The sequence below is a fragment of the Pelmatolapia mariae genome, linkage group LG23 (assembly GCF_036321145.2).
Source record: "Pelmatolapia mariae isolate MD_Pm_ZW linkage group LG23, Pm_UMD_F_2, whole genome shotgun sequence".
NCBI classification, from domain to species: Eukaryota; Metazoa; Chordata; class Actinopteri; order Cichliformes; family Cichlidae; genus Pelmatolapia; species Pelmatolapia mariae.
The window spans coordinates 26,649,442-26,675,000 of record NC_086246.1 but is presented as its reverse complement, the minus strand read 5'-3'; the positions used below and the strand labels follow the sequence as shown (position 1 = coordinate 26,675,000).

Below are 25,559 nucleotides of genomic sequence, written 5' to 3'. Positions count from 1 at the left end.
ATACATTATTCCAATCATTCCCTCCTGTAGGAAGTTGAAATTGAAGAATATATTTTCATCGCAGCCTTTTTTTTTTTTTTTCCTCTGCCCTGCTTGTTGCTCGTTATACGACTACATTTCACTGCTGTGCGTGAATCCTGCTTGAAGGCAAAGTGGATTCAAGTGCATTATTAGCAATGGAAAAAACGGCGTTCCAGACACAGGAGAGGGCGAAGCTGCAGGGAATAAAACTGCTCAGCCCTGAAGGGAGCGAGCTCACATCCTGAGCAATGTAGCTCAGAAATAACTGCTGGGGGGGCTAAGTAGTGGTGGTGGGTGTTTGCCCAAAGCTTATTTCCATGACATTGGCTTTAATGAGCCTTTTTCACGTGCTCTCCTAAACAGGAACCTCCCTGCCCTCCTCTGTGCCACCAATGTGTTCGGGGCTGTCAAATGGGCTCTGTGCTGGGCTCAGTCAACCCAGGGTTTGTTCATTTATCTATAAGCACGCTTTCAAGAAAGAGGCACGATTGGCAGCGTCTTACCGATGAAACATGCTTGGATAAAGCTACAATACTGGAAAAATATGAAAAGGTTAAACACACTATGGCAGCTGAAGCACTAAATGTGATAGTTAGATGCTTTATTGGTCCCACAAGGGAAATTATTATTATTACATCAGCAGGATAAGGAATAAAAATAGTCAACAACAAATAAACAAGATGGATAAAGTGCCACAGTTGCGTAGTGAGAACCTTATATTGTGAGACTGCAGCAGTTTTACATATACAACAGTGAAAACAAGGGAAATGAAAAGACTGACGTGTAAGAGAGTAGCACGATTGTATTAATACATAATATGTACACTATAAATCTAAAACAGCTCCAAGAATGTGTAAAGGCTTTTACACACTGAAAGCATTTAGAAAAACGATGCGAAATTCCCAATTTTTCGTATGCAAGTGTCTCATAACGTTTAAATGCACCAAAAGCTCTGCATTTATGCAAAAAACAACCAAAAAAACAATAGTCATGGTGAAGTGACGATGAGCTGGTCCTGATGTTTCTAAACAAGAAAAGGAAGAAACTGAGATTGTGGGTTCATCCAGTTCTCATGAGCAGGCGACAGCAGGGACGCTTTAATGGTTTGTTCCAGGAGCTGAAGCTGTATCACAGCTGCTTTAGTACTTATTTCAGGATGTCAGTGAGGCATTTTGAACTGTTGTTGGGAGAGTTGGGTCTAGATGTTGGGGAAACAATTTGAGAGAGCCGATTAACCCCGGAGCAACGTCTGCTGTTTCCATCTCATTGTGTAGTTGGTACCGGTGCGCGTTTTGGCGCTACGACCACAAATGCAGTGATCCGATTGGTCATATCTGTTTATTCGCATGTGAAAAGTCTCAAAAAATGAATGCCAAAAAATTCCTCCTACGAAATTGTGTGATCGGTGTGAACGACTGTTTAAGAGTAGATGAGTCTGAAAAATAATTTTAAAGGCCTTAGAACAGAAATGTGTCTTATTCTCAACAGGCATGTTCTCCTCATTGTACAGTTTCATGGAGAAATTCCACCATCAGCTGTAAGTTTTGGTATTGCTAAGAGGAAGCATTTAGAAACCACAGCAGAACCACATAAAGTTGCAGATCGGGGAACTGATTGCTGACTTGTAACCGCGGAGCTCCAAACCTCCTCTGGCATTAACATCAGCACTAAAGCTGTGTGACAGGAGCTTCATGGCCTCATTTCTATAACCGAACAGCTCCTGTAGGTGGTGCAACCCGTTTGGTGTGTTCTCTACCCACTGAAGGAACAACCACTTAACACCGGCCTTTTATTAAAAGCACCTCTGATCTAAACTGCACAGCAACAATATTCTAAAACTTCACTGCGATAGTTTTAATGAGGCTTTATTTATAGAGTGCTTCCCTGAAGGCATGTTACAAATTACTTCACACAAGAAAATATGACAAACTCATCGACCTGAAGGAGGGGGGAAAAAAAAACCTATTATGGGATTTGTTTTACCTGAAGAAGCTGACCTTTGACCTACCTGAGCTTGTGCCCAAAGTGGAAGTGAAGGAAATGTCATTTGTGCTGATCTCAAAAGTCTCACTTGTCTATCCAGAGAAACCTGTGTCACTCAGCACAACCCACAGACATTTTTAATGTTCCTTTCTTGATTGTCAGGAGTTAATTTCAAAGATTCAGAGACGGCCGGAGTTAAAGAAGCTCGTAAAGGTGCAGAAATCCTGGCCTGTGTGAGTCAAATAAGACTAAAGTAATTAGAATAATGGCACTGATGGAAGGGATTATTTTAGAGAGCAGTCGCAGGGAGCAGATATCAGGCAGATCGTTAACTGTGGAGAGGTTTTTGTAACCTCGGTCTTAATATTTCTGCCTCGCTGCTGCCTAATGGGCTCTAATTCTGCGAGCCGAGCATCGCCCTCCATTAGTCCGGACCCCTCATCTTTATGTGGAGGACACTCTGAAGAGTGAAGGGTACTTCTCTCATCAGAGCAGTCCTGCCTCGTTTGTTTAACTGTGCAGCGTGAAGTGAGACATCGGAGAGGAAAGTCTGACTTCTTGGGTCTTGTTTTTACTTGAAGGTCGCAGCCTGCGGCACTCCACCCTCAGCCCGCAATCGTCCATGGACAGCGACCTGGGAGCATCTGAGGCAGAGGATGACTCCATTGCTCTGGGATACAAGCTGCAGGACCTCACTGATGTCCAGGTTATGGCCCGGCTGCAGGAGGAGAGTAAGTAGCAGGACCTCCATCTGCACCCTGACTGCACTTCCTGATTTTTGATTTGAGTTGTAGACTGTTGGTTAGTTGTTTGCTCCACCTGCCAGAGTGCTTAAAATGCACTATAAATCTGAATCTTTATACAGAGAGAGATGTTTCTGAAATGATTTCAGGACAGTGAAAATCATTCTGGCTGTTTAGTCACTTTTTTATGGTTATCTGTGTCATTTGAGCCAACTCACTTCTCCTGCTGTCCGTCTGTCTGTCCCTACTGCCCCCCCCCCCCCCCCCCCCTCCTAATAATTTAACATATGGCACCAGATCTCAGAGCCCATCGCTACTTCAGCTTCATTAACCCCAGGAGGTGATGTGTGTGTGTGTGTGTGTGTGTGTGTGTGTGTGTGTGTGTGTGTGTGTGTGTGTGTGTGTGTGTGTGTGTGTGTGTGTGTGTGTGTGTGTGTGTGTGTGTGTGTGTGTGTGTGTGTGTGTGTGTGTGTGTGTGTGTGTGTGTGTGTGTGTGTGGTGGGTGTTTTGCACGCTGGTCCTCATATCTCGCTCCCCCAGGTCTAAGGCAGGACCTCGCCAGCACCTCATCTGTCCTGGCCAACCGCCGCAGCCAGAGCTTGACCTTCCAGCTCAGCCAGCTCAGCGCCGGTCCCGACCTGGAGGAGGAAGACGAGGAGGACGACGAAGACTACGGTCTCCTGCCACCGCCACAGCCGCGCCTCACCCGCCTGCCCCACTCCCACACTTTCTCCAGCATCCGAGACTGGCGAAGAAGCACCAGTTCCCTGTGCACCCCTCCTTCCACCCCCTCCACCCCCCCGTACCCTTCCGCTGGGTTCGCCGTTCAACCTGCGCTCCAAGCCCAGTCTCAGGGTCTTGGGCTGGGGCTGGGACTGGGACTGGGGCTGGGAGTGGGCAGCACCTGCGCAGCCGAGCAACAGTGCTTCAGACCAGGATCAGGTGAGGAAAGGGGGAAACTTGATCTAAATAAAGAAACAAGGCTGTTGTGTGGAATTACCAAGGAACAGATTCCCTTTCAGCTCATTCTTCTGGTCTTCTGCTTCCTGAGAGACCAGAAGAATATCCTGAACTTTTCTGTTAGCTGGTGTTAGTGAAACTTTCATGAAAGTGGATCTAACACTGTTGATCTCAGACACTTGGCAAATAAACTCTAATACGATGTGAGAATGTAATCAAATTGTTTATCAGAGGGAAAGTGTGACTTTTAAGGACGCTCGAGCCTAACATTAGCTTATAACAATATCAAAAATTAATGTCTATCCATGTTTTTTGTTAGAGAATGAGAATATACATGTACAAATCTCTCTCTCTCTCTCTCTCTCTCTCTCTCTCTCTCTCTCTCTCTCTCTCTCTCTCTCTCTCTCTCTCTCTCTCTCTCTCTCTCTCTCTCTCTCATTATATAGATAGATATATATGAGAGATAAATACACACACACACACGAGTATGTCATCTCTTTTTCTTTTCTTTTCTTTTTTTGTCTATTAAATAAGCTGAAAGTCTGACTGTACCTTTAATCTCAGAGTGTAGTCCTTTAATGAGGATGAACCAAAGCCTGATTTTAAGAATCTGGCACTAGAAGGTATTTCCATCCATCAGCAGACATGGATTAAAACTACTGATGATCTTTTGATAGAATCAGTACCTATTAATGCTTTGAAGAGTACTAATATAAATTATCTCTGTGTTTATGTTTTGTGCGTGTGATATTTGTGTGTATTGCTGTGTACGTGTATGACGTTGGACATGTTGTTTTGGGGGGGAAACTTCATCATGGCCTCCAGCCGAATATGAGAGTAAGTCAATAACACAGTTCAGTATATCTAACCTCATACATCATCTCTGAACATTAATCTGAGTATTTTTTCTTCTAATTGTGAACCTCGCCCCTTTAACACTGTGACAGTGTCCCGGTCCTGACCTCGCTGACGCTCTACCTGCTTCATAAACTCTTTCTAATCCTCTTGTACAACTGCTCTTAAAGCTCTCGGGCTGGCATCTGTTTCCATTTTAAGGCGGAGACTCCGAGAGTTTGATGGGATTACAAGTTAGGAGTGTATATCTGACTGTGGGGGGCTGGAAACTGTTAGCAGTATAAAGAAGATCAGAGGCTGCTTTGAGGCATCTTTAAAAATAGTTCAGCATCTGAAGGTTTCTATTTGTCTCTGTGTTTTTGTTTGGAAGCCTCTCTGTTTGCAGACTCTGCAGATAACTTTATTAATCTGGCCTGGCGCAGCTCTGGACGCCTTAAATCTGTTGGCTGTTTTTGTCTGTGTTAGATAAGCTGCGGAGGAGCATGCCTAACCTTGTCAGAGCTCCCAGCATGCCCAGTGTGCCCATACCAGCCAATCCCAGTGCTTCCCCTTCTTTGCTTCGTAACAGCCAGAGCTTTGATTCGTCCAGCGGACTGGCTCGACTGCAGTCCTCCAGTAAGACGCTGCTTCTCTTCTCTAATTAAAGGGACAGCTAACCCAAAAATTCATTCGCCTTGAAGGCGCCGCCAGCCAATTAAGTTTACTAACTTCAGTTTGTCTCCTCTCGTCTTCAGTCCCCTCTCCAGGCCAACTCCAAAACAGAGTCCAGAGTGTCGGGAACTTCACCTCATTGTCACGGCCGCCTCTGAAGGCCACCGCCTACGTCAGTCCCACTATCAAGGGCTCCACCTCCATGCCCACCTCCATCAGCCTCCAGTCTCTTAATCTGAACAGCAGCGGGGGTGGTGGGGCCAGCAGCGGGGGTGGTGGTGGTGGGGCCAACAGCGGGATCCCTTTGCTTAGTAAACCTGCAGGGACACCCACCACCTCAAACACTGCACGCAGCAGCCTGCCACGCCCTGCCTCCTTTGTTGGTACCACAAGCTCCACCCCCCGCAGCAAGGTGGCCCAACCAGCACGAAGGTAAACTTTAAAAAGAAGGTGTGTGTGTGTGTGTGTGTGTGTGTGTGTGATTGCTTGCGCAATCTGAAGTAACACAAACCTACTTTAGTGGACTATAGTCAGTAAATATGTAAAATAATGGATTACTTTTTAAAAATAAAGAGTGTTGTGTAATTTGTTCATTTGAAGCAACAACTCTCATCAAACACTGATGTTGCTGCACTCTGCCTGGAGCACATAGTATTAGATTCATTTGGACTCGCACTAAAAGTTTGAAATGAGGCTCTACAAAGCACCGAGTGTTACTCGTCCATGCCATCCACACCGCACTGGTGGGGTTCCTGAGACATGTGGCTCCAGCGAATGTCTGTTAGATTTATCTGTTGTGGAACATCATGTCTTTGTCTGTCTTCTGACTTTAGTCGTCCTCCTGTTCCCTCAGTTTACTGACTCCTCCAAAGAGCTTGTCCACCTTCAGTGCCCTCCGCGACAGCACCTGGCGAGACGGCTGCTACTGATGGACGTGGCGTTTGCGGCGGCGCAGTAGTGGCAGCGACACCCCGCTGGTTGGGGCGACTCGCTGCACTTCAGCATCAAGTTTTTTTCCCGTGGAGATGCTGAAAGGTTTCTGACCAAAAAAAGTGACTGTTGATGACCTTAAATCTGAGATCCTGCATAGAACGGTCGGCCGAGGGTCTTTGTGAACCGATCTCTCAGAGTCTATGCAGAATTTCTTCGGGGAAGTCGGGTTTTCCTAATCTGCGTTTGCACGTCAGCCCTTGAATTCACTGACTGCTTCACAATCGACGAGTGTGGTCTGTGCCAAGGGGGCGCTGTTCCCTGCTGCTCTTGTGCAATAAACCGCTGGCTGATGGGTACCAGTAATACTAACCCGCTGAAGAGGGCTGCCAGTTTGTTTGTTTTTTTTAATGAGCCTCGTGATACTGTGTGTGTTTGTTTATATCACATTTATTTTGAATAAATAAATAATTTTGACTAATCAGGAGATTTTTCCCTGTGGCAACGAGTGCCCACGATGCTGCTAAAGTTTAATCAGTCCCTGTGCATTTGGGTACATTTACTCCAGTTTTTACAATAAACGTAATAAATGACGTATTCGTGTACAAATCTAACTATTAAGTGTGCATACATATATAATAATTGATCCGATATTTGATTTTAAACGTGACTCTTGACCAAAATATCTGAATGTTTACACGAGTTTTGTGCATATTAACACTTTAAAACTGTCTGACCGATATGGGGAAACGGTTCTTGTTGCACTTTTGTATAAAATCTCTCAACTTTGTTTATCTTTTTTGTTCTGTTTACTAACATTTGCACTTTTTTTTAATATATCTGTATTTGATTTTATGGATTTAAAGTGAGTAAACGGCTGTTAGTAAAACGTTCTGGGGATGTTTCACAGTTAACACACAGCCTAATGTAGCACCGTCTGTTTGTAATATTTGACCACGGCACATTTCACAAAACCCTGACTCTTTTGTTACTGTGATAGACCGAATGAGTGAGCATTTTAATAAAATATTCTAAATTAAAGCTGTTTTTATGTTTGTTAGAGTGTTTCACTCATGCAAAGTGGAACAGACTTCTTCAGCATCACTTAAATTGTGGAAATGGTCAACGCTGCCACCTAGTGGTATAATATTTTAATGGCCCCGGCGGGGGTTTGACTCCACTGAACGGCTACATTGAGGTACCCCTGAGTAAAGTACCGTCCCTACACACTGCTCCCTGGGCGCTGCATTGGTGGCTGCCCACTGCTTCGCTGGGTGAATGGGTTAAATGCAGAGGAGTAATTTCCCTACGGGGCGCGCGCGCGCGCACACACACACACCACCATTAACAGGTTCAGCTCATGGTGTTATTTCTTGTTTTCAGTAGCAACCGATGCCTATGATTGTGCCAGAGCACAATGGGCATTTAAGATTTCACACAGGTGGTTGGTTGTTACAGTCTGGAAATGGAATGAAGGTGAGTGTTATTAACCCTCTGTGTGCCGCACCTCCAAATCACATGACTGATTTAAGCTGACATAAAAACAAGCTGCAGCCACGCTGAGTCTCTATTTCAGCTTGTGTTGAAAGTTCGCACTTCAAAGTATACACCAGTTTTGCAATTTTCATGACAGGCCACTAAATCCAGAGTTATGAAAAAAAAGATATAAGCGATGCCTTTTTCTATATACTAGAAAGAAGAAGAAGAAAGCATTTTCTAAGAACAGTCCAAAAACTGTAAAGACAAAAAAAAAGCCACCTCTTTCCTATTGGTGGAAAAATGTACCCTGTCAACCAATTTTGTAAAAAAAAGAAAAAAATGGCAACATGTGGGATTTGGTAGGAAGAGGGGAAAGTTTTGAGAGTGACGGCAGCGAGACAGAGAAAGGTAGAGAGATCGAGAGTTGAGATATGAGAGATTTGTGACATTTAGTGTGTTATGTAGTCGTTGTTTTGTGTGTTAGTGAGGGTGCTAATGACTGTCACAAAGGCAGATTGTAATGTAAACACTGTCCAGGTGGAACACAGGAGCAGTGATACACCTCCTGCTGTCAGGCCTGCAGGGTTTATCCCTGTGGTGTTCTCCTCTGTCTTGTGGCGGGCAAAAAATTTTTACTGACACAAATAATTTGTGGGGCATCTTATTGTGACACCTGATTGTTTTCTCATTTTGGTTTTTGTAGTATCGTTGAACCAGCAGTAAAAACTGAAGGTGGCAATTTTATTTTTCAGAAACCAATCATGTTTCTCTTCTGCTAGATGTTAAATCACTGTGTAACCTGCAGTTTCTATCTGCACTTGATTGAGCTGTGTGTTCAAGGTTTTTCATAATTTGGTTTGCATTAGGTAAGGTGTACCTAATGAAAAGGTTTGTATCGAGATTTGTATCTAACAAGCCAATCACATGGCAGTAACTCAAAGCATTTAGGCATGCAGACATGATCAAGACGACCTGCTGAAGTTCAAATATATCATCGGACTGGAGAAGAAAGTTGAGTTTTAGTGACTTTGAATGTGACATGGTTGTTTGTCTGCATGAAGATCTGCTGGATCTGTCTCTAGAGTTTACAGAGACTGGTCTGAAAAAGAAAATGTCCAGTGAGCAGCAGATCCCTGTTGATGTCAGATAATGGCCAGACTGCTTCAAGCTGGTGGTGGTGTAATAGGGGACATTTTCTTTGGGCCCCTTAGTACCAGCTGAGCATCACTTAAACACACACAGTAGTAGGTGTACCTAATAAAATAACCAGAGAGAGTACGTCCATTACAGCTTGTAGAATTATCATTAATTAGTCAAACTTTGGGTCAGCAGCGATAGGCTCCACTCAGTTTCACTGCATATAAAGCCTGAAGTTTTTTAAATGATCATGTACATGCCGAGTTGTAGTTCCTGATAGTAACCACTAGAGGGCAGTTATCCTGTAACAGGAATGCAGTGTGATCAACAGAAGTCACCAGAACAATTACTTAAATACTTCTCTGTATTTTGATATGATTTAAAATGATCACCTGTGTTCACTGACATTTTTTTTTTCAAAGAAATACACTAAACCCAGTCCATAAAGATCCTGAAACACTTCAGCGCTGACTATAAACCCCAAAGGAGAGCATTAAAAAAGCGCCCAATGTCCCAGGTTTTTAGAAGGTTCGGGTTTTCTCAAAGATTCAGAGAGTCTAAAACTTTGAAAGAAAAAAAATTTAAGGTATGACAGCAAAAGAACTCTTAACCTCTGGGTTTATTTAAAAGTCTCACTTTGGATGGAAGGATCTAACACGTTTAGAATTTTTGAGGTGTCTCCTACATTTTCCAAACCCATCACTCTGAGGAAAAGTCTGACAAGCTTTCAGAGAGAGCTTCTCATCAGATTTCTGAGGCTGATGCCATGGAGTAATGAATCAAGACCACTACAGTGCAGGGTGATATTGACAGTGGGTTCACTCCTATAATAATTTTAAAATCTTACACCCAGTTGAAGGACTTACCAACACTAAGGAACACGGCAAAGAACCAAATGCTCAAGACCTAAACTGAAAATAGACAATAATGGGATCTTTAATCAGGTTCTTTTTGTTAGTCTGGAATTTTAACTTGAATGACCCAAGAAACTCTTATCTGAAACATTCTAAGAAAATAAAGCCTGGACTGGTGAACAGTTGGTTGGTAGGTTGACTTTCAAAGACCAAATTCCATCGTTCAGATGAAGAACTTTAGGAAAATGATTTTTAAACTCCTTGTGAAACAGCTCTGGTGGCTTGAGCCAGTCTCAACTCCTCAACCTGCTCGGCTCAAGCTCTTACGAGGCTCAGTGGTTCATTATGAAACAACTAAAGTAAATGTTAACTGTTGCTAAGCTCTTTAAGGGGAAGTCTGGATGTGTGGTCAGATTCACTTGACTTGTAAAAGTCTGCTTTGAACCATGGAGGTTGTGGAATTGGTTCTTCTGAGAATGGTTAGATTTTTAAAGGTCAGTGCCCAAAAGTGAAGATCAACAAGACCACAGTGAGAAGTGTCTTGGTGGTAAGTTTCTGATTTGGAGTCAAGAACATGGTGGTACATCCCTTTGGTAGATAAAATGCTTAAGCATCTGCTGGAAAGGGGCTCAGTTGTAGGTCCAACCCTTTGGTGGATCACTGAATTTTGAAGTTCAATTAAAAAAAAGAAGAGAAAAGAGCACAGAGAGAAGCTTTTATATCCAGAAACATGCCCCAGGATAGACACTGGGTTGAAGCTCAAGAGATCTGGTTTCACTTCTAGAGACTGAAAGTGTGGAGAGATTTTTCTTGATGGTGGGTTTGGGGCTTCCAAAACAGGTCCTTTCATTTTATATTTGATTTCTTTGAAACTTAAACACAGGTTTTGTTGTATGAGGTAGTAAAGATTGTGTATCTGTGTCTCTGTTGAAAGAGTGTGGGTTCAGCCTATCCATTTAACGTCCACAGCGTCCTAAAACAGACACACCAACACTTGAATTAAAAACAGGCAACAGCCTTTAATTTATTTAAAAAGCAAAAAAAAAAAACCAAATATAACGAGAGAAATACAGAAATTATTGAACTGTTGATGATATTTCAAGAAAGTCATGGAAATCCATCACCCAGGTTTTCACAGGTTCAGATTTTCACTTATATTTGAATTCAAAACATTCAACTTTTGATTTCATCAGCCGCCCCTCATTTCTTTATATTTTGCTTTCAAGGAGTTAAACTTTCTGGTCAGTTTTCAAAGTGCTCTTGAGCAGTAGTTCTCCAGCTTTCTGAAGATCTTTTACTGTGTTTATTTGTGCATTTGCTGCTTTTTCACTCATTTTCAGATGGTCGTTTTTGTTATGCCACTTATCACTCAAGCATAAAAAGGCTCCTAAGTCATGGGATGAGCCAGTGTTGTTTCTACACATCTTTAGGCACTTTTTTAAGCAGCCTGTAACAAAAACTCATAATTTGTTCCAATTTCTTTGAATCTATGAAAAATACAAAAAAGAACACAGTTTGACATAAAATAGTATTTTTTGCACCAACAAAGTGATTCCCAAAGAGCTGTTAGCGGAAGAGTTGGCTTAAAATATTTGAGGAAACTGAACAAACTGAACAAGTGTCAGGCCTAAAAAAACTATCTACAGCAGAAGTCATGTCCTTATGAGTAAAGAATCTGACACAGGACCTGAGAGATTCATCGGGACCTTCAGCTGATCATCTATTGTTCCTCATCAGAAATGGTCTCAGTGGCTGTCAACAAGCCATTCTTAAGGAAGGGAAACGGAGAGAAAAGGCTGAGGTATGAAAATTATGAAAATCATCTAAAGGTAGAAACACCAAAAGAAGAGCTTTGAATGTCCTTCAAGAAGCTTGGAGAACTATTCCTGAAGACTACTTAAAGAAATGACACGAAAGCTGCCTAAGAGAATATGCCTTATTTACTGTATTTACATGTATGTTTGACAACGTGATTTATTTAAAGATGTACATAGCAAAGTATAAAGAATTCCCTGTATGATCCGAAGTGTTGAGTCCCCACTTTACCGACAGAGGGCCGCGCAGACCCCGATGATGTAACAGCATGTTGGGTCTCATCAGAGATGACGCAGAGAGAGGAGCGCTCACTCTGACACTTTTCCCGCGGTCAGCAGATACTCTTGTCAAACAGTAACATCCATGAAAAGTTAAAAAACAGCGGCAGTGCTTCTGCTCCGGGTACGTTTACTGATACACGCCCTCATTTTGTTTAATCTCGATTACCGCACGCATTCCTCTAACAGAGTGAGACATCTCGGTTTATATAGACGAACTTCGGCCCCACACGCCCAGCCTCAGCACCAGCGCATCTCCTCTCCGCGGGGTGCCTCCTCCTTCTTTCGGCACCAGCATCACAGGAACCCTGACAGACACACAGACGGAGGGAGGGAGGGACGAGGCCTCGGTGATCGCGCTCCCCGCTCCAGAGCTCGGTTCCTCGCGGTCCGTTATGTCTTTGAGCCTGCTCCCCCTCTCGCCATGCCCGCCGCTGAACACCACCCACCGCCGCTGCTCCTCTTCTTGCCGTCGCTGCTGCTGATCTCCTGCCTGGATGGGGCGGCGAGGGCAGCAGCGGCACTGGAGGAGGGCGGCGGCCTCACGGCCGGGGCCGGAGACCCGTCCGGCACCGACACCGCCGCCTCGGGCCGAGCCGCCACCCTCTCGGCTCTATCAGCAGGTAAACATAAACAAATTGGAAGGGGGTGTTTTCTGGAGGATGGAGCGAGGTGGAGGATGGAGGAGGGGGCTGTCATTGTTACTGAAAATGGAAATCAGCTGCAGAGGAAACAGTGGGGCATGACTGGTGGTGCAGGTGCGTTAATAAAGGGGGCTTTCTGCAATAAATTAGGAAATCAGGAGCACCTTGATACACTGCTAGACTGGAATCAGACGGTCCAGTGTAATAGGATTAATAGGAGGAATATGGAGGTGTGGAGGATTAGGCTTTTATCTTTTTGGCCTTAGCAGGTGATGTCTTAATGGGAGACAGGGAGGGAGGGGAGTGTGGTAATCCTGTGCTGCTCTGCTGATACAGTAAGTAAAGCCTGTGTTTACATCCTGTCCCTAGTGAACACACAAAGGACAGCTGAGGCTGTGTGTGTGTTCGTCAATAACAGCAAACAGCGCATTGTTTATCAGGAAGCTCATATTTAAAAGTCAGACTGCGTCTCCTCTGTGCTGTCACTCGGTTCCTGGATGTATTTTTCCACCCTCCCCGTGCAGAAGTGCTCGCCTCATCACTTTTTCATGGCGAGAGAAAGGTTACGGAGCACGCAGGAGGGACACGTGCATCCCAGATCTCCTCTTTTTCCTCTTGTAATCCTCTGGCATCTTCTTTGCAGAGCCTCAGTTTGCCCTGAAGGTCCTGGTGAGAGATCTGGTGACCCGCCAGCCCCTGTCGGGGGCTTCGGTGGACGTCTACGTCAACCACACCTTGAGGAGTTCTGCCCAGACCGGGGAGATGGGGGAGGTTCTGCTCTGGGTGGCGTACAGCCCGGGCCTCGGTCTGACCCTGCTGGGCAGCATGGGAGGCTACGTGCCCAGCCTGCTCCCCTGGAGCACCAATAAGAGACCAAGTGAGTGACCAGCAGAGGTGGGCAGATCGATACAATTACTGATATCAGTACTGGATCAATACTTTATTTCTATCCTCAAAGTTCAGTATGTAGCCCACTGAATTTTATTACATAATTTTAATTTTCAATTACCAAGTAAATACAGGGCAGATATTACCAATACCAATATTGGTATTGGCCAGTACCAATACTGGTATATCGGTACTGGTATTGGTGAGTATTGTTATTGGTCTAAAGTGCTTTAGAGACAGAATTCAGAAAGTGGGCTCACTGCCAACCTAAAAATGACCAAACCAGTAAATAATTTTTTAAAAGGTAAAAAATTACGTAAAAAAACCAAAAACAAGACTGTGGAGCTTACAGTATTGCTAGCACAGTTCCCACACACTCAGACACACACACACTCGCCTGCATTATTCATTGTCATTATAGATTAATGAAGTGTCAGCGACAACACACAACTTGTCTCTGAGGTTTGTCCACGATGAGGCGATTTATGTTCCCAGTCAAGTGTAACTGAGCATGGCGTCCTGTGCTCGCCTCATCGATCGCTCTTGGAGTCGAGGTGTCTGCCTCAGGCCGGCATGAGACCTACGCTTGTCTCAGCAAAGTGTCTTTGTCCTGCCAGAGCACGGGGGTGGGGGGTGGGGATGTTTTTATTCTGCTGGCCTTAGTGTGGAGAAGGGGCAAGGGAGCAGGTGGTGATTCAAAGGGAAGTGGGGAGCAGGTGTTATGGAGGAGAAAATGCAGGAAGGGTGGGGGGAACAGTTGAGATCCGCTCTGCTCTGCATTAGCAGAGATGCCTCCCTTTTGTGCTGCTGAGCCAGACAGCTGAACTCTGCTGTGCTCCAATGTTAGGGCGCCCTCTGCTGTTGGATTTGTAGCTCTACAAGCTACCAAACCAACAAACAAACACACCAGCAGATGTTATAGGTCATGAAAACCTGACAGATCGTTGTTGTTCTTCTGTACTTGTGTCTGGCTCCTGATCTTTCTCTTTGTCCTCTGGCAGTTTTCTCCTCTGTCACGTTGCTGCTGCTCCCTCACAGTCAGGGGAACATCTGGCTGTTTGAAGACTCCGTGCTCATCACCGGGAAGGTACCTGGTGAGTTCCTTCACACACACACACACACACACACACTGTGTTTAGGCTTTTAGTATTCAATTTACACTGCTTTAAGTAGGCTATTGAGTGTGTTTGACAGTGTAAAGTGGACACACTTGGCAGAGACACTGAGACGAAACCAGTGGTGTCTAAACATGTGGCTTCAGAGGCTGGAATCGGTCTGCCCAGAGGTACAATTCAGCCCTCTGGATAGTTTGCAAACACTGCGCTGCTGTTCCTGGTTTGGTGCATCAGCCTTACTGCACAGGAGTAAAAATATATCCAGAGTAAACCGTCCCTCTGATGTACTCATTTCTAATTTTGTCTCCCTTGGTCACTCCCAGTGTCCTGTCTTTTTGTCAGCACCACTGTGTCCAAACCATTAACCATCTTCTTAACTTTCCCTTCCCCTTGCTGCCCTCTGTCACTCGTCTCCACCCGCTCCACCCTGCCTGTACTCTCTTGTTCACCATCTGTTACTTTTGGATGGTTGACTCCAGGTATTTAAACTTGTCCACTGTGACACATGCCTCCCTCTCTAAAATGAATGTAGTGAAGCTGCTTAAGGCTAACTCCTGCAGGTATCACTGCTGTCATCCTTCAGCAAAGACAAATTCCAGATTTCAGACTGCAGAAAACTAAACAAACTGCTTTTCTGCACACAGGCTGCTCTTAGTTTAGTCAGTTTTTAATGTACTTGTGCTGTCACTGTGTACAGCAGCCCAGTGGGTGGATGGCAGTGGCCCCTCTTCTTTACATTGAAAAGACTTTCATTAGTAAAGTGAACATACTGACTGTAAGATCAACTACCCAGTGAGGGTTCATTTTAGCTAGTTTGCTTCACAGTTAAATCGGTAGATTGAAACAGCAGACCAAACTGAGCTGTATGTGGCTACTGAACTAAAATGAGTTCAACTAAAGTCACTTGTAAAGATTATTTGAGTAAAGAGAAGATTCAATTACACTTTTAAAAGGAGGAGCTGTTGTGGAAGTGGTTTGCAAAGCGGCTTGCAGATGTGTAACAAATGTGCAGAAGGCTGAATCGACTTAAAAAGCACACGTGCCCAAATTCCTACTGATAACCTGCCATTTTGTTTCCACAGACAGCTCATCCCAGCCGATGGTGAAGTTCCCAAAGAACATTCTCACGATCCCGGATAAGACCAACATCTCTTCGGTGATGGCGTACCTGACTGTACCACATCCCCACCTGGCGAAGGACTGCACCAACTGCACTCCGGGCTTCATCAGCAACAAATCAGGTAAAGAAAAACATTTCCTGATCAGATTTTTTAAACGTCACAATGACATTTGGTCCAGTTAAAGAGGTACAGAATGAAAAACATCAATCATGCCTTTGAAAAATGATGTTCCACGTCCCAGAAACCAGTCTGTGGTGCTGAAGGATCCACACACCCAGCTCACACTCCTTGTCAGTAGTGGGTTAGGGTGGCTCAGGTTTTGATTTACTGCACCATCTACATCCCAACCTTTACCTCTGGTCATGAAATCTAGGTAAAGAATTAAAAAAGTAAGGTCGTGAATACAAGGGGCTGAGGTAAGCTTCCTCTGTAGGGTGGTTCGGCTCAGCCTCAGGGATAGGGTGAGGAACTTTAGGTGGTTTGGGTATCTGGTTAGGATGCTTCTTGGGTGCCTGTCTTTGGAAGTTTTCCAGAAACACCCAACTAGAAGGAGATCCTGGGGTAGACCCAGAACCTGCTGGAGAGATTATATATCTCGTCTAGCCTGGGATTGTTTCAGCATTCCCCAGTAGGAACTGGAAAGTGTGACTTTGGAGATGGATGGATGACTTTTTTATTGAGGTACCCAAACAATATGCTTTACCATTTACATTCCTGGCATGGACTGTTTTGCAGTTTTCAGAAGTATTGATCTGAAAGCCGTGGCAGCCATCAGCGTCCTGCTGTACTCCGGTGGCGAGGAGCTACAGGTTCGAGGACCCATCCAGATCAGTCTGCCGCTGGGCCACCACACACACCTCAGGGCCTCTGATACTGTGCCAGCCTGGGCCTTCAACCAGAAGACAGGTAGCAATGCAAATAGCAGCAGAGCAGCTGAATTACAAGATAAAGACCTAAAGAAATTTCCTCTCATGCTATTTTCTTTGCTGTTTGAAGGTGGCTGGGAGAATCATGGTCTGGGAATAGTTAAAACGGTTGGAAATGAGCTGGTTTGGACTTACACCGCTTCCCATCTGGGCTACTGGATCGCCGCCCCTCTGCCTTCATCAAGAGGTAGATACCTCATTGACCTTCATTAACACATGTGAATGCTATTTTTGTTTAGACCTGTTTCACATCTTCTTATACATTTATCCTTTTAGATTATCTGGGACATGCAAACTCTTTGGATTTCCTATCTTACCATACCTACCTGTTGGTAGGAATACTGGGTGGAACTCTGGCCATAGTGATCGGAATTCTGTCCCTGCTCTTGTGCCACTGTGGGTAAGAAACCCTTCTAGAAATGTTTTCAATTGACAGTATATGCAACGCTGATCAACAAGAGGCAGACTAAAAAGGTGTGATCTAAGAGTGCATCCATAGCTTCAAGATTGTCTTTTAATGCATCTCTAAAGAAATCTTCTTAGCAGTTTTATTCTTCAGATTTGCCTGCGACTTTGCATACAGAAAATTCCTCACAACAATCTCAGAAAATGATAAAGCCATACAGAAAATAATTACTTCAAGTTATTTCTGCGATGGGTTGTGCTTAGATTTTCACAGGACTTTAACAGTATCAGTAAATTTCTCTTTGGCCTAACTGGTTACAATGGCTCAAACAATATGGCTCAATATGGCCGTTTTTAGTAATCAAGGAAACAATTAACAGTTGTTTGGAACAGATATAAATTTGCTATATAAACTAAAGAAAATTTTTGGGCTCAAAATTTCTAATTAAAACAGAACTTTGTTAGCTTCTGACACCTTACATACAGGGAAGGCTAGGCTAAAGCTGCTAGCTGTAGCCTTAGCTTAGCCTTCCCTGTATATCGCTGCAAAAGATTGCTGGATTATTCAGGCATTTTTAGTGAAAATGGTAAACTATGCATGCTTTTTATCAGTAAAGTAGATCAGAAGACTGTGCAGCTGCAGCACTAGGAGAAATGATTGCCATGCTTGTTGCAACTCCACCATATCAGTTATCTTAACTCTGCACCATAGCACTGTCTCAGTTAGCATGTTAAAGTACAATTCTAAAAGACTGAACAAGGTCCAAACTGGGTCATGCAGCAGGACAATGATCTGAAGCACAGCAGCAAATCTACAACAGAATGGCTGAAAAAGAAAAGAATCAAGTTGCTGCAAGGGCACAGTCAAACTGGGAAACTATACATGATTAAAGTAAAAGAGTACAGGTGCACAATTAGCAGAAAGGATTGCAATGCTAGTCTTAAGAGTGACTAAACAAACTGGACCCCTCACCTTCTACCAAGCTCTTAAGACTAGTATGACCTGGATGACTGAAAACCTAAAAAGACAGATTACAATGCTTGTTGCAACTTTAGCAATATCTTCTGCCAGAGTTATGCTAACTCTCAAGAGCTGCTTAACAAGTAAATGTGCTACTCTGTGTTCGGCTTTGATAGGCTGTTAGTAACGAAATAGTGAAACAGTTCCTACCTTAAAGGTTCTTTGAGTGAGTCTGAAAAGCCTGTAGACCAAAGCTTGTCCCGCTTAACTTTTGCTTCTCCCATGTACAGAGGTTCTTATCGAGAGCCCAGGAGGAGGAGAGCGCGTTTTTCCAAATTGACGGTTGTAAAGAAAGACCAAACCACCTCCACCCACATGGAAGAGGGCTTGTTGTTCCGATCTGGCGACAACAGCCTCGCCACCTGCAGCATCCAGTGCGAACCGTCATCTACTCCAAGGCACAAAGCCAACTATAACATCTACGTGGAGGATCCAGGGACTCGTGCCGCGGCACCGCTTTATGAGAACATCACTCCAGATCGGATGAAGGGTCCTCAGCCGCCACCTCACTACATCAACAGTGAAGAGGTGTCCCGATTAAGGGAGAAGTCGGAGCAGAACCGGGCCAACATCAACTGCGACAACTTCTTTCAGGATAAGCTGGTCCATATCTACAACCAGCCAGTGGCCATTATTCCCGCTCCCGAGCTCTTCAGTGCTCAGGAGCAGCAGCTACCGGGCTGCAAGTCCGCCACCTTCCCCCGCAACGGAAGTGAGTATGATGCTCACTCAGAACCTGCAAGTAAAGACAGCTACACCCAGACACTACCCAAAGTTCCTCACCACCACTCACAAGGTGGGAGCAGCCCACAGCAGAGTAGCCAAGATGACCCCCAGCCTCTGGAGACGCCCCCTCAGGGGCAAGGCCCTAACAGTGTGTGGGGACGCTACAGTAACCTCCTTGAATCCTCCGTCTCTGTGCCTGGGACTCTTAATGAGGCAGCTGGCATGGAGGGCTTCAACACCGGGCACGGCGTGCCCAGTGAGTTGCAGGGGATTTCAGAGCGCACCTTGCTGGAGCTGACGCGTGGCAAGTCCTCGTCGTCTCACCCCAGAGCCTGGTTTGTCTCCTTAGACGGGAAGCCAGCAGCACAGGTCCGCCACTCCATCATTGAGCTCCAGAGCCACCACCGCCCACCGAGCAGCAACGACACCAGCCTGGACTCAGGGGTGGACATGAACGAACCTCAGCAAAGCATCCGTGAGACGGAGCGTGACCGACCTTCTATCAGGGCTTCTTCCCTGCCGCACCACAGCCGTGGCGGGCGGTACGGCGAAGAGCAGGACCTGAGCAGCAGTGAGAGCGGCACCACTGCTACCTGCACACCAGAGGACCCGTCCCTGAGAAACATTTTAGATGGGAGCAGTGGGGCCATTCCGAATATTCCTGAAGAGCGTGATGGGATGGATACATCCAGCGCTCAGGAGGACAGTGAATCAAGAGGTACACCGCCTCCACGGCGCCTGAGGAAGGTGAGGGAGAAGGGGAAGACGGAAAAGAGGAGCGCCAAGCACATCCGGGAGGGCAGACCTCTGACCAAGAGAAGCTAAAGCTTCTCAGGCTCATTTCCCCGCCCATCAGTGCTTCAGTTAAAATCCAAATTAAGTAATTCATATGAGTTTGTGTTCACACAGGCATTGTTGTTGTTGAGTTCTGTGATTGTACAACTTTGCCAAAGAATGCATAAGCTAGCTCAAGAAATGAATCAGCATCTGTGTCACGTTATGTAGCTGCTGTTAAGACGAGTTTGTGCACCGTGTTCTCTCATTCTCCCAAATCTGACGATCACCAGCGAGATTCCTCACAGCAGATGTCCGTGTGAACACGATGTCCCACAGTATCCGGTTCTGGCATTATAGAGGGTGCCTTCTTACTGCCTGTAATCGTTAAATAGGGTTACGCAAAGGTGGTGTGTGTCGATATTTAGTATAAAAAAAATCTGGTGAGTTTGCAGGATGGACACAGATACAGGTCAATGTGTAGTGCACTTATCCTCACCATAAATGCCTGCTGTATATTAAATAAGACGAAGAAGCTTTCCCAGTCCGCAGCACTCACATCTCGCTTTGTATCCTACTGCCTCATTCCACCATAAATGACGCTCTGGGATTTGTTAACTAAACTGACAAAGTAAAAGTAAAAGGAAAACGAGCTTCAGCTTTCCAACTTTTGACTGACTCCAGAACCTTTGGATTGAAATTTTGATGTACATTGTAAAGCAAAGCAAAGCTGCCATTTTGAAGTTCATGTCTCAAGTTTAAGGTTTTTAGCCTACATCTGTTTTTGAATGCATGAAAATGAATGTTTTCACCGTGCGTATGAATATATTTGCATTTTACCGTTAACGGCAATTCATCATAGATTACTTAGAGACTGAATTTTTTTTCCCATTTATTTCCATTTACAGTTATCCACATTTATTTGTATGACAAAATGTGTCAAGGCTTGTTTAACGGGATTCGTAAGAGCCCAAAGAATTAGATTAACTATTGGAAACAATCAGTGGTACAGTTGCTACTTTTCTTTGAGGGATACTGTTATAAATATGCTGTTGTCGCACAGTGGACAAAGTGGACTAATTGTGCTACCTGTTAGGTTTTAATTGATGAGGTCAGTGTATGTCTAAGTAACCTGCAAGGAAAAGTGCCGGCTTCAGTCTACTTTAAATACTTGCTTTCAGACAGTTTTTTCTGCTGTTGGCTCTGGATGATGTCAGAGAGTGGGGCTGTCTGCCCCACCCACTTGTTGTTCAAACCTTCTGTTTGTTAGTGGAAGCCATTTAGAAGAAAAATAGTCTAAGATAGGCTACTCCAGGGCTCAGTATAAGGAATATTTATTATTTTGATCCTTGAATAATGCAAAGCTACTCCAGTAGAGTCCAAGAATAACAACATGGAGATGGTAACAAGCATAGCAAGTCCTCTTTAACTGGAAGAATCTGTTGCTTGCCAATAAATTATGATTTGATTTACTTTTTTCTTAATACCTGAACATCTTTTCGGGTACAGCGTTACCCTTTGAAACTAATTTCTTGACAGCATTGTGCAATTGGTGCCTTGGAGATCTGCTTTTAGCTGTACCTGCATGCCCAAATCTATTCATATATATATACACACACAGTAGGCATCAACATAGGTTTATATTTTCTAGAGGGAGGGAAAAAAATCTGGGTTTGAATGAACGCTTCAGTTTATAATAATGGTTCTCCTCTTTTGGTCCAGAGAGCGCTTCTTTGCTACACTGATATAGTGCAGCTCAACAGAAGGCAATGCCATTGTAGCGGTCTGTGAACTAGTTGGTCCGTTGCTAAACCATCTCAACAACTGTTGGTGGTTTACTGTTAGAATGTGTACAGAGGCTCATTGTTTCCTGATACTGTATCACAGTTATTTCAATCATATTTTCCTCTCCGGTTCACCATGAGGCTGACATTTGGTTGGATGGATAGCCATGTATATTAATGTTCCTCTCAGGATGATTTGTAAGAACTTTGCTGACCCTTAAATTTCCACGCTGCATCATCTTAAAGTCAAAGTCATAGACTGTATAAAAGATGGACGTAGCCACCAGAGCATCATTCATTGGCCTGTTAAGTGCTTCAGTGGATGAGTGTTTTCCCCAGCTGTGATGTGTAAGGTGTGGATTTGACTGAGAAACTGGTTGCTCAGTATTAAGATTTTTAAAACGAGGTTGGAACGACTATGTTCTGAAACTGGCAACTGTGTCTGTAACTTGTCAACTAGGAACTGTGGGCGGTTTTCTGTAAAGGTTTATACGACCCAAAGTCTTTTTGCAGTCAGAGGAGTCGTCCCCTGCTGGATATCAGAATGCACCTTTAAGGCGCTCCTGCATTAGCTTGACTTTGTCCATCCTTTAAACAGTCCATGGTCAAATTTTCAACTGTTCAGTTCCTGCAAAACTAATAATAATGTCTGTTGTACTTTGTGTCTAACTAGCAAATATGAGAAATATTAGCTGAAATAAGATGACTAAGGCCTCATTTACACAAGACCTAGAGAGCTGATGGCGACTGCCTGGCACTGGAAGGCTGCTAGGAAAAAAAAAATTCTCCAACCAAAAGAAAACTACATTAAGCTCTCCCATTATTCACTAAGGGTTTCCACAGTGGGCAGTGCTGCATATTTGATTGGGCAGGATACTCTTCCTGATGCAACCCACAAGGTATTTCCTCCTGGTCTTGAACTGGGGGATCTTTTGCTTGTTGTGGGCAGTCGCTGTGGAATCCATTGCTAAGACCAGTGACCCCCTTGTAACTGCCGTTCACTATGGAAAAATGTGTTTTCCCAGATTAGCAAAAGGTTGTTGGAGGTTACTGTTGCTAGGTGACGCTGGTTGTAACAAGATAGAGGGCTGATTTGGCGCAGAGTTTGCACGGAAGTCTCCACCTGGTTTGCAAACACTTCAGGTCTTGTCAACTACTCACGAAGCGATAGTAAAACTGTGAAGAATAGAGCACAGACTGCCTTTACAGTAAAAGTGTTGCCTTTTGAAATATGTTGGTTCAGCAGCTTTTACTTTGAACGCAAATGTTCTAGGTGGTGCTACACTTGTTCATGTTTCATTACCACTCATTGGTTGACTGGTGAGTGTTTGCAGACAAATTCCATGCAAACTGTGGACGACCGCAGTAATCTGCTAGCGACCAAAGCAATTGCAACAAGGTTTTTGAGGCAGTACCCTGTTTTGCAAACTATTTCACACAACGACAGCCAGCAACCACTCACCAACCAGTCAGGGAATACACATTTTATAAGGGGCGTGCTGACTGGTCTGCGGCCCTACAAGGCAAACATATACTCGCTTAGCATGTTAAGCTTAACTATTGTGACCATATTAGCATGCTAACATTGAGCTCAGAGGACAACTGGTAGCATAAATCTGAGTACTTAAGCTGATTAGTACTTAATCTGAGTACTTTTTTAGTGAAATATTGAACAAAAAGGCCAACCATACTCTTTCATGCCTTTCCTACTTGGCAGGACAAGGCAGGTTTATCCATGTTTCCAAGAAATCTTCAGTGGGTAAATATGGGTACCCACTGAAGGTCGGGTAAAAACCCACTAAAAGTGGGTAAAAATATCCACAATAAAACATTTAAAACTGTTGAACCATGATACAGTGTGAAAAACAATGGTTCAAATGGCAATATTTTCAAGTAAATTCACTTTTTAAAGAGAACAGTGCAGCAAAGCTTTTACCATAACTAGTCTTCCATCATTTTACGACTCTTTGGATTTCATTCTGTACATTCACGTGTGCTCTTTTGTATGTATATAGTAAAGATTTTATGTACGATGTGACAGTGATTTAAATCATTTGTGCTGTTTTTTTCTACCATCCAGAAGTGGAGATATGCGCCGGTTGAATGAAACAGATTTTGAGTGTTTTCCCCCCACAGGATTGTACAAAAAGCCTGAGCTTTGTAATTTTAAATGTAGCAACAAACTGAGCACTTGATCATTCAGTACGCTTACAGCTGAAAATATTTTTCTCCTGCTTGTCATCAGCTTTAAAAACACGGTACACCCCAGCCTCAGCGGCCACTCGAGGAGTCGTATGTCAACACGTTGTGCTGGTACTTCTTGACGAGCGCAACAACTCCGATCACTGCCACTTCCTGTTTTTGAACGTGATTTGTATTGATTTCCATGTATAGTGTTCCCCTTGTGTGTCTCACTTTCGAATCGTCTGATTCTTCCCCAATGGACACCTCTTGTGTTTTTACCTCTGTAATGATGGTAGTGCTGTTAGTCTTGCCTTTTTTGTGCACCAAATTAATAAACTTAGTTGATACCAGTGAGAATTTATGGCTTTTTAATTAATGCTGTGTTGTAAAATACAGAAAAAATACAACTTTGCAAGCAACTTGCAGATTCAAGTCTTTTTTTTCTTTTTCTTTTTTACTTGATTTTGATTAAGGATTCCTCTCCTGATGTTTAAAGAAACTGAAGTGCCTGATAGCACCTCGAAGTGAAGTCTGACTTCGCGGAGGTCTTCCTGTCGCTGGTTCTAAAAGTCAGGGGGTTGTAAACAACATATCCATCCAAGGGGCAGGAGTTGGACTTCCGAAGGATCGGGTCCACACAGTCCACGTGGAGCTGAAATGTGTGTGCGCATGTGAAGTTGATTAAGGTGAAAATTTAGAATATGAAATAACGGTTTGGTTAATGTTCGATTTTAATATGTAAACACAGAAAGGTTTCACCTGAAAAGCCATGTGATGCTAATTTTTAATGATTTCTTTCAACTGTTCTTTTTCTAGGGTGGAATGATTGTACAGCTTAAATCTTTAATGTAACTGGTCATTTCTCTTTGCAGCATTAAAGGGATTGTTTGACAGCACTCATTGAATTGACCAATACTCAGAACAATGGGAAAGTCCAAGGAACTCCAAGTGACGATCCAAGAAAGAGAATTGTTGATTTACCCAAGTTGGGAATATTTTTTGGAGCCAATTGCAGATTCCAAGATCATCCATTTAACTCACTGTATGTAAGTACAGCTGTTATTAAGATCTATCACCACATTTTAAAGGTCTGGAAGAAGACCCAAACTGTAAAGTATCATGACTGGTAAAGGTGAGGCTTTCAAACCTGAGAACACTGTACCAGCTGTCAAGCATGGTGGTGGTAGAATCGGAGGCCGTTTTGCTGCCAGTGGTACTGATACATTATACAAAATGGTTGGAATAATGAAGGAGGAGGACTCCAAATTCTTCACTTCAAATTAGCAGCTAGATGGTTGAAACTTGGAAACAGTTGGGTGTTCCAACATGACAATGATCCCAAACACATAAAAACTGGTTACAGAACGGATAAAGCAGGCTAACACTGAGCTTCTGGAATGGCCTTCCCAAAGCTCCAACCTCAACCCTGTTGAAAATTTTTGGACTGAGCTTAAAAGCCTAGATTGTGCCAAGAAACCACCCAATTTAAATGAATTCTTCCTATTCTGCCAAGAAGAGCCGTTAGATATGAGCCAGGATTATTCCAGAAGCTTGTTGGTGGCTACCAAAAGTGTCTGGTTGAGGTCCAACATGCTAAGAGACATTAAGCCACAAATTAATGGGAGTGTATATGTATAAAATCAAAGTTGTGCACACAGTTCTTGTTTTTTAAAGCTTTTAAAGATAGAATTATATAACATACATAAGTTCTTTTTCCAGCATGCTGACCTGGCACAGCATGAGCATAAGAGCACTGTGATTTGATGGGAATCACTGCTCTGTTGATATTTAGCCCAGATCCTGAAGTTATAGATGTGCAGTTTAAAACACAAAGTGACTCTGTTTCTCTACAAAATTCTCATATGAGTACAGAAGCTCTTTACAATTAATGATTTATTTCTATGTGACAAGTCAGGACTGATGGTTGTGCTGGCATTCAGGGTTAGGCTTGGCAGCATGAGTACAAAAGTATGACGTTTGGGACACTGTCATCTACACCTTCCAGAAATACTTTAGGATTAATACAGCTAAATGACAGGAATGTCTAAGATGTTAACACCCCCTGTGCTACGAAGACGCCATCTTTTAACCCCCATGTGGCAATTTCAAAAAAGTCTTATGTTTATAAATGCAGAACTACAGAGAGATAAATCTTTGGCCAACCACAAGCTGAATTTCATTTGAATAGATCAACTTATTTGGTATATGTTGTCATTCATGGCACAGTTTAACAGAAAGCAATGGCAAATAGTTTAAAGAAATCTC

The 25,559-nt window shown here is 43.8% G+C and overlaps 2 protein-coding genes across 4 annotated transcripts in view; both read left to right on the top strand.

Annotated features, from left to right (window-relative positions):
* Positions 1-7,184, top strand: part of LOC134621085 (SLAIN motif-containing protein 1-like) — a 19,849-nt gene extending 12,665 nt beyond the window's left edge. For all 3 annotated transcript variants that reach the window (XM_063467518.1, XM_063467517.1, XM_063467516.1), the window contains 6 exons: positions 2,586-2,735; positions 3,288-3,689; positions 4,533-4,544; positions 5,028-5,177; positions 5,297-5,645; positions 6,067-7,184. In XM_063467518.1, the coding sequence (XP_063323588.1) occupies positions 2,586-2,735; positions 3,288-3,689; positions 4,533-4,544; positions 5,028-5,177; positions 5,297-5,645; positions 6,067-6,142 (1,139 nt within the window). In that variant the 3' untranslated portion in view covers positions 6,143-7,184. The remainder of the gene's footprint in view (positions 1-2,585; positions 2,736-3,287; positions 3,690-4,532; positions 4,545-5,027; positions 5,178-5,296; positions 5,646-6,066) is intronic.
* A 4,638-nt stretch (positions 7,185-11,822) lies between these two features.
* On the top strand, positions 11,823-23,651 carry fam171b (family with sequence similarity 171 member B). The gene is made up of 9 exons (XM_063467515.1): positions 11,823-11,830; positions 11,920-12,329; positions 12,994-13,227; positions 14,240-14,332; positions 15,436-15,594; positions 16,210-16,380; positions 16,471-16,587; positions 16,677-16,800; positions 18,057-23,651. The coding sequence occupies exons 2-9, from the start codon at positions 12,131-12,133 to the stop codon at positions 19,375-19,377; spliced, it is 2,418 nt and encodes an 805-aa protein (XP_063323585.1). The 5' UTR covers positions 11,823-11,830; positions 11,920-12,130; the 3' UTR covers positions 19,378-23,651.
* The last annotated feature ends 1,908 nt before the right edge of the window (positions 23,652-25,559 follow it).

Bases quoted from the DNA above. Each gene is read 5' to 3' on its own strand.
- fam171b (XM_063467515.1), top strand. From the start codon at position 12,131: ATGCCCGCCGCTGAACACCACCCACCGCCGCTGCTCCTCTTCTTGCCG. The intron at 16,381-16,470 runs GTAGCAATGCAA...TGCTGTTTGAAG, and splicing joins GGCCTTCAACCAGAAGACAG to GTGGCTGGGAGAATCATGGT. The intron at 16,588-16,676 runs GTAGATACCTCA...TTATCCTTTTAG, and splicing joins CCCTCTGCCTTCATCAAGAG to ATTATCTGGGACATGCAAAC.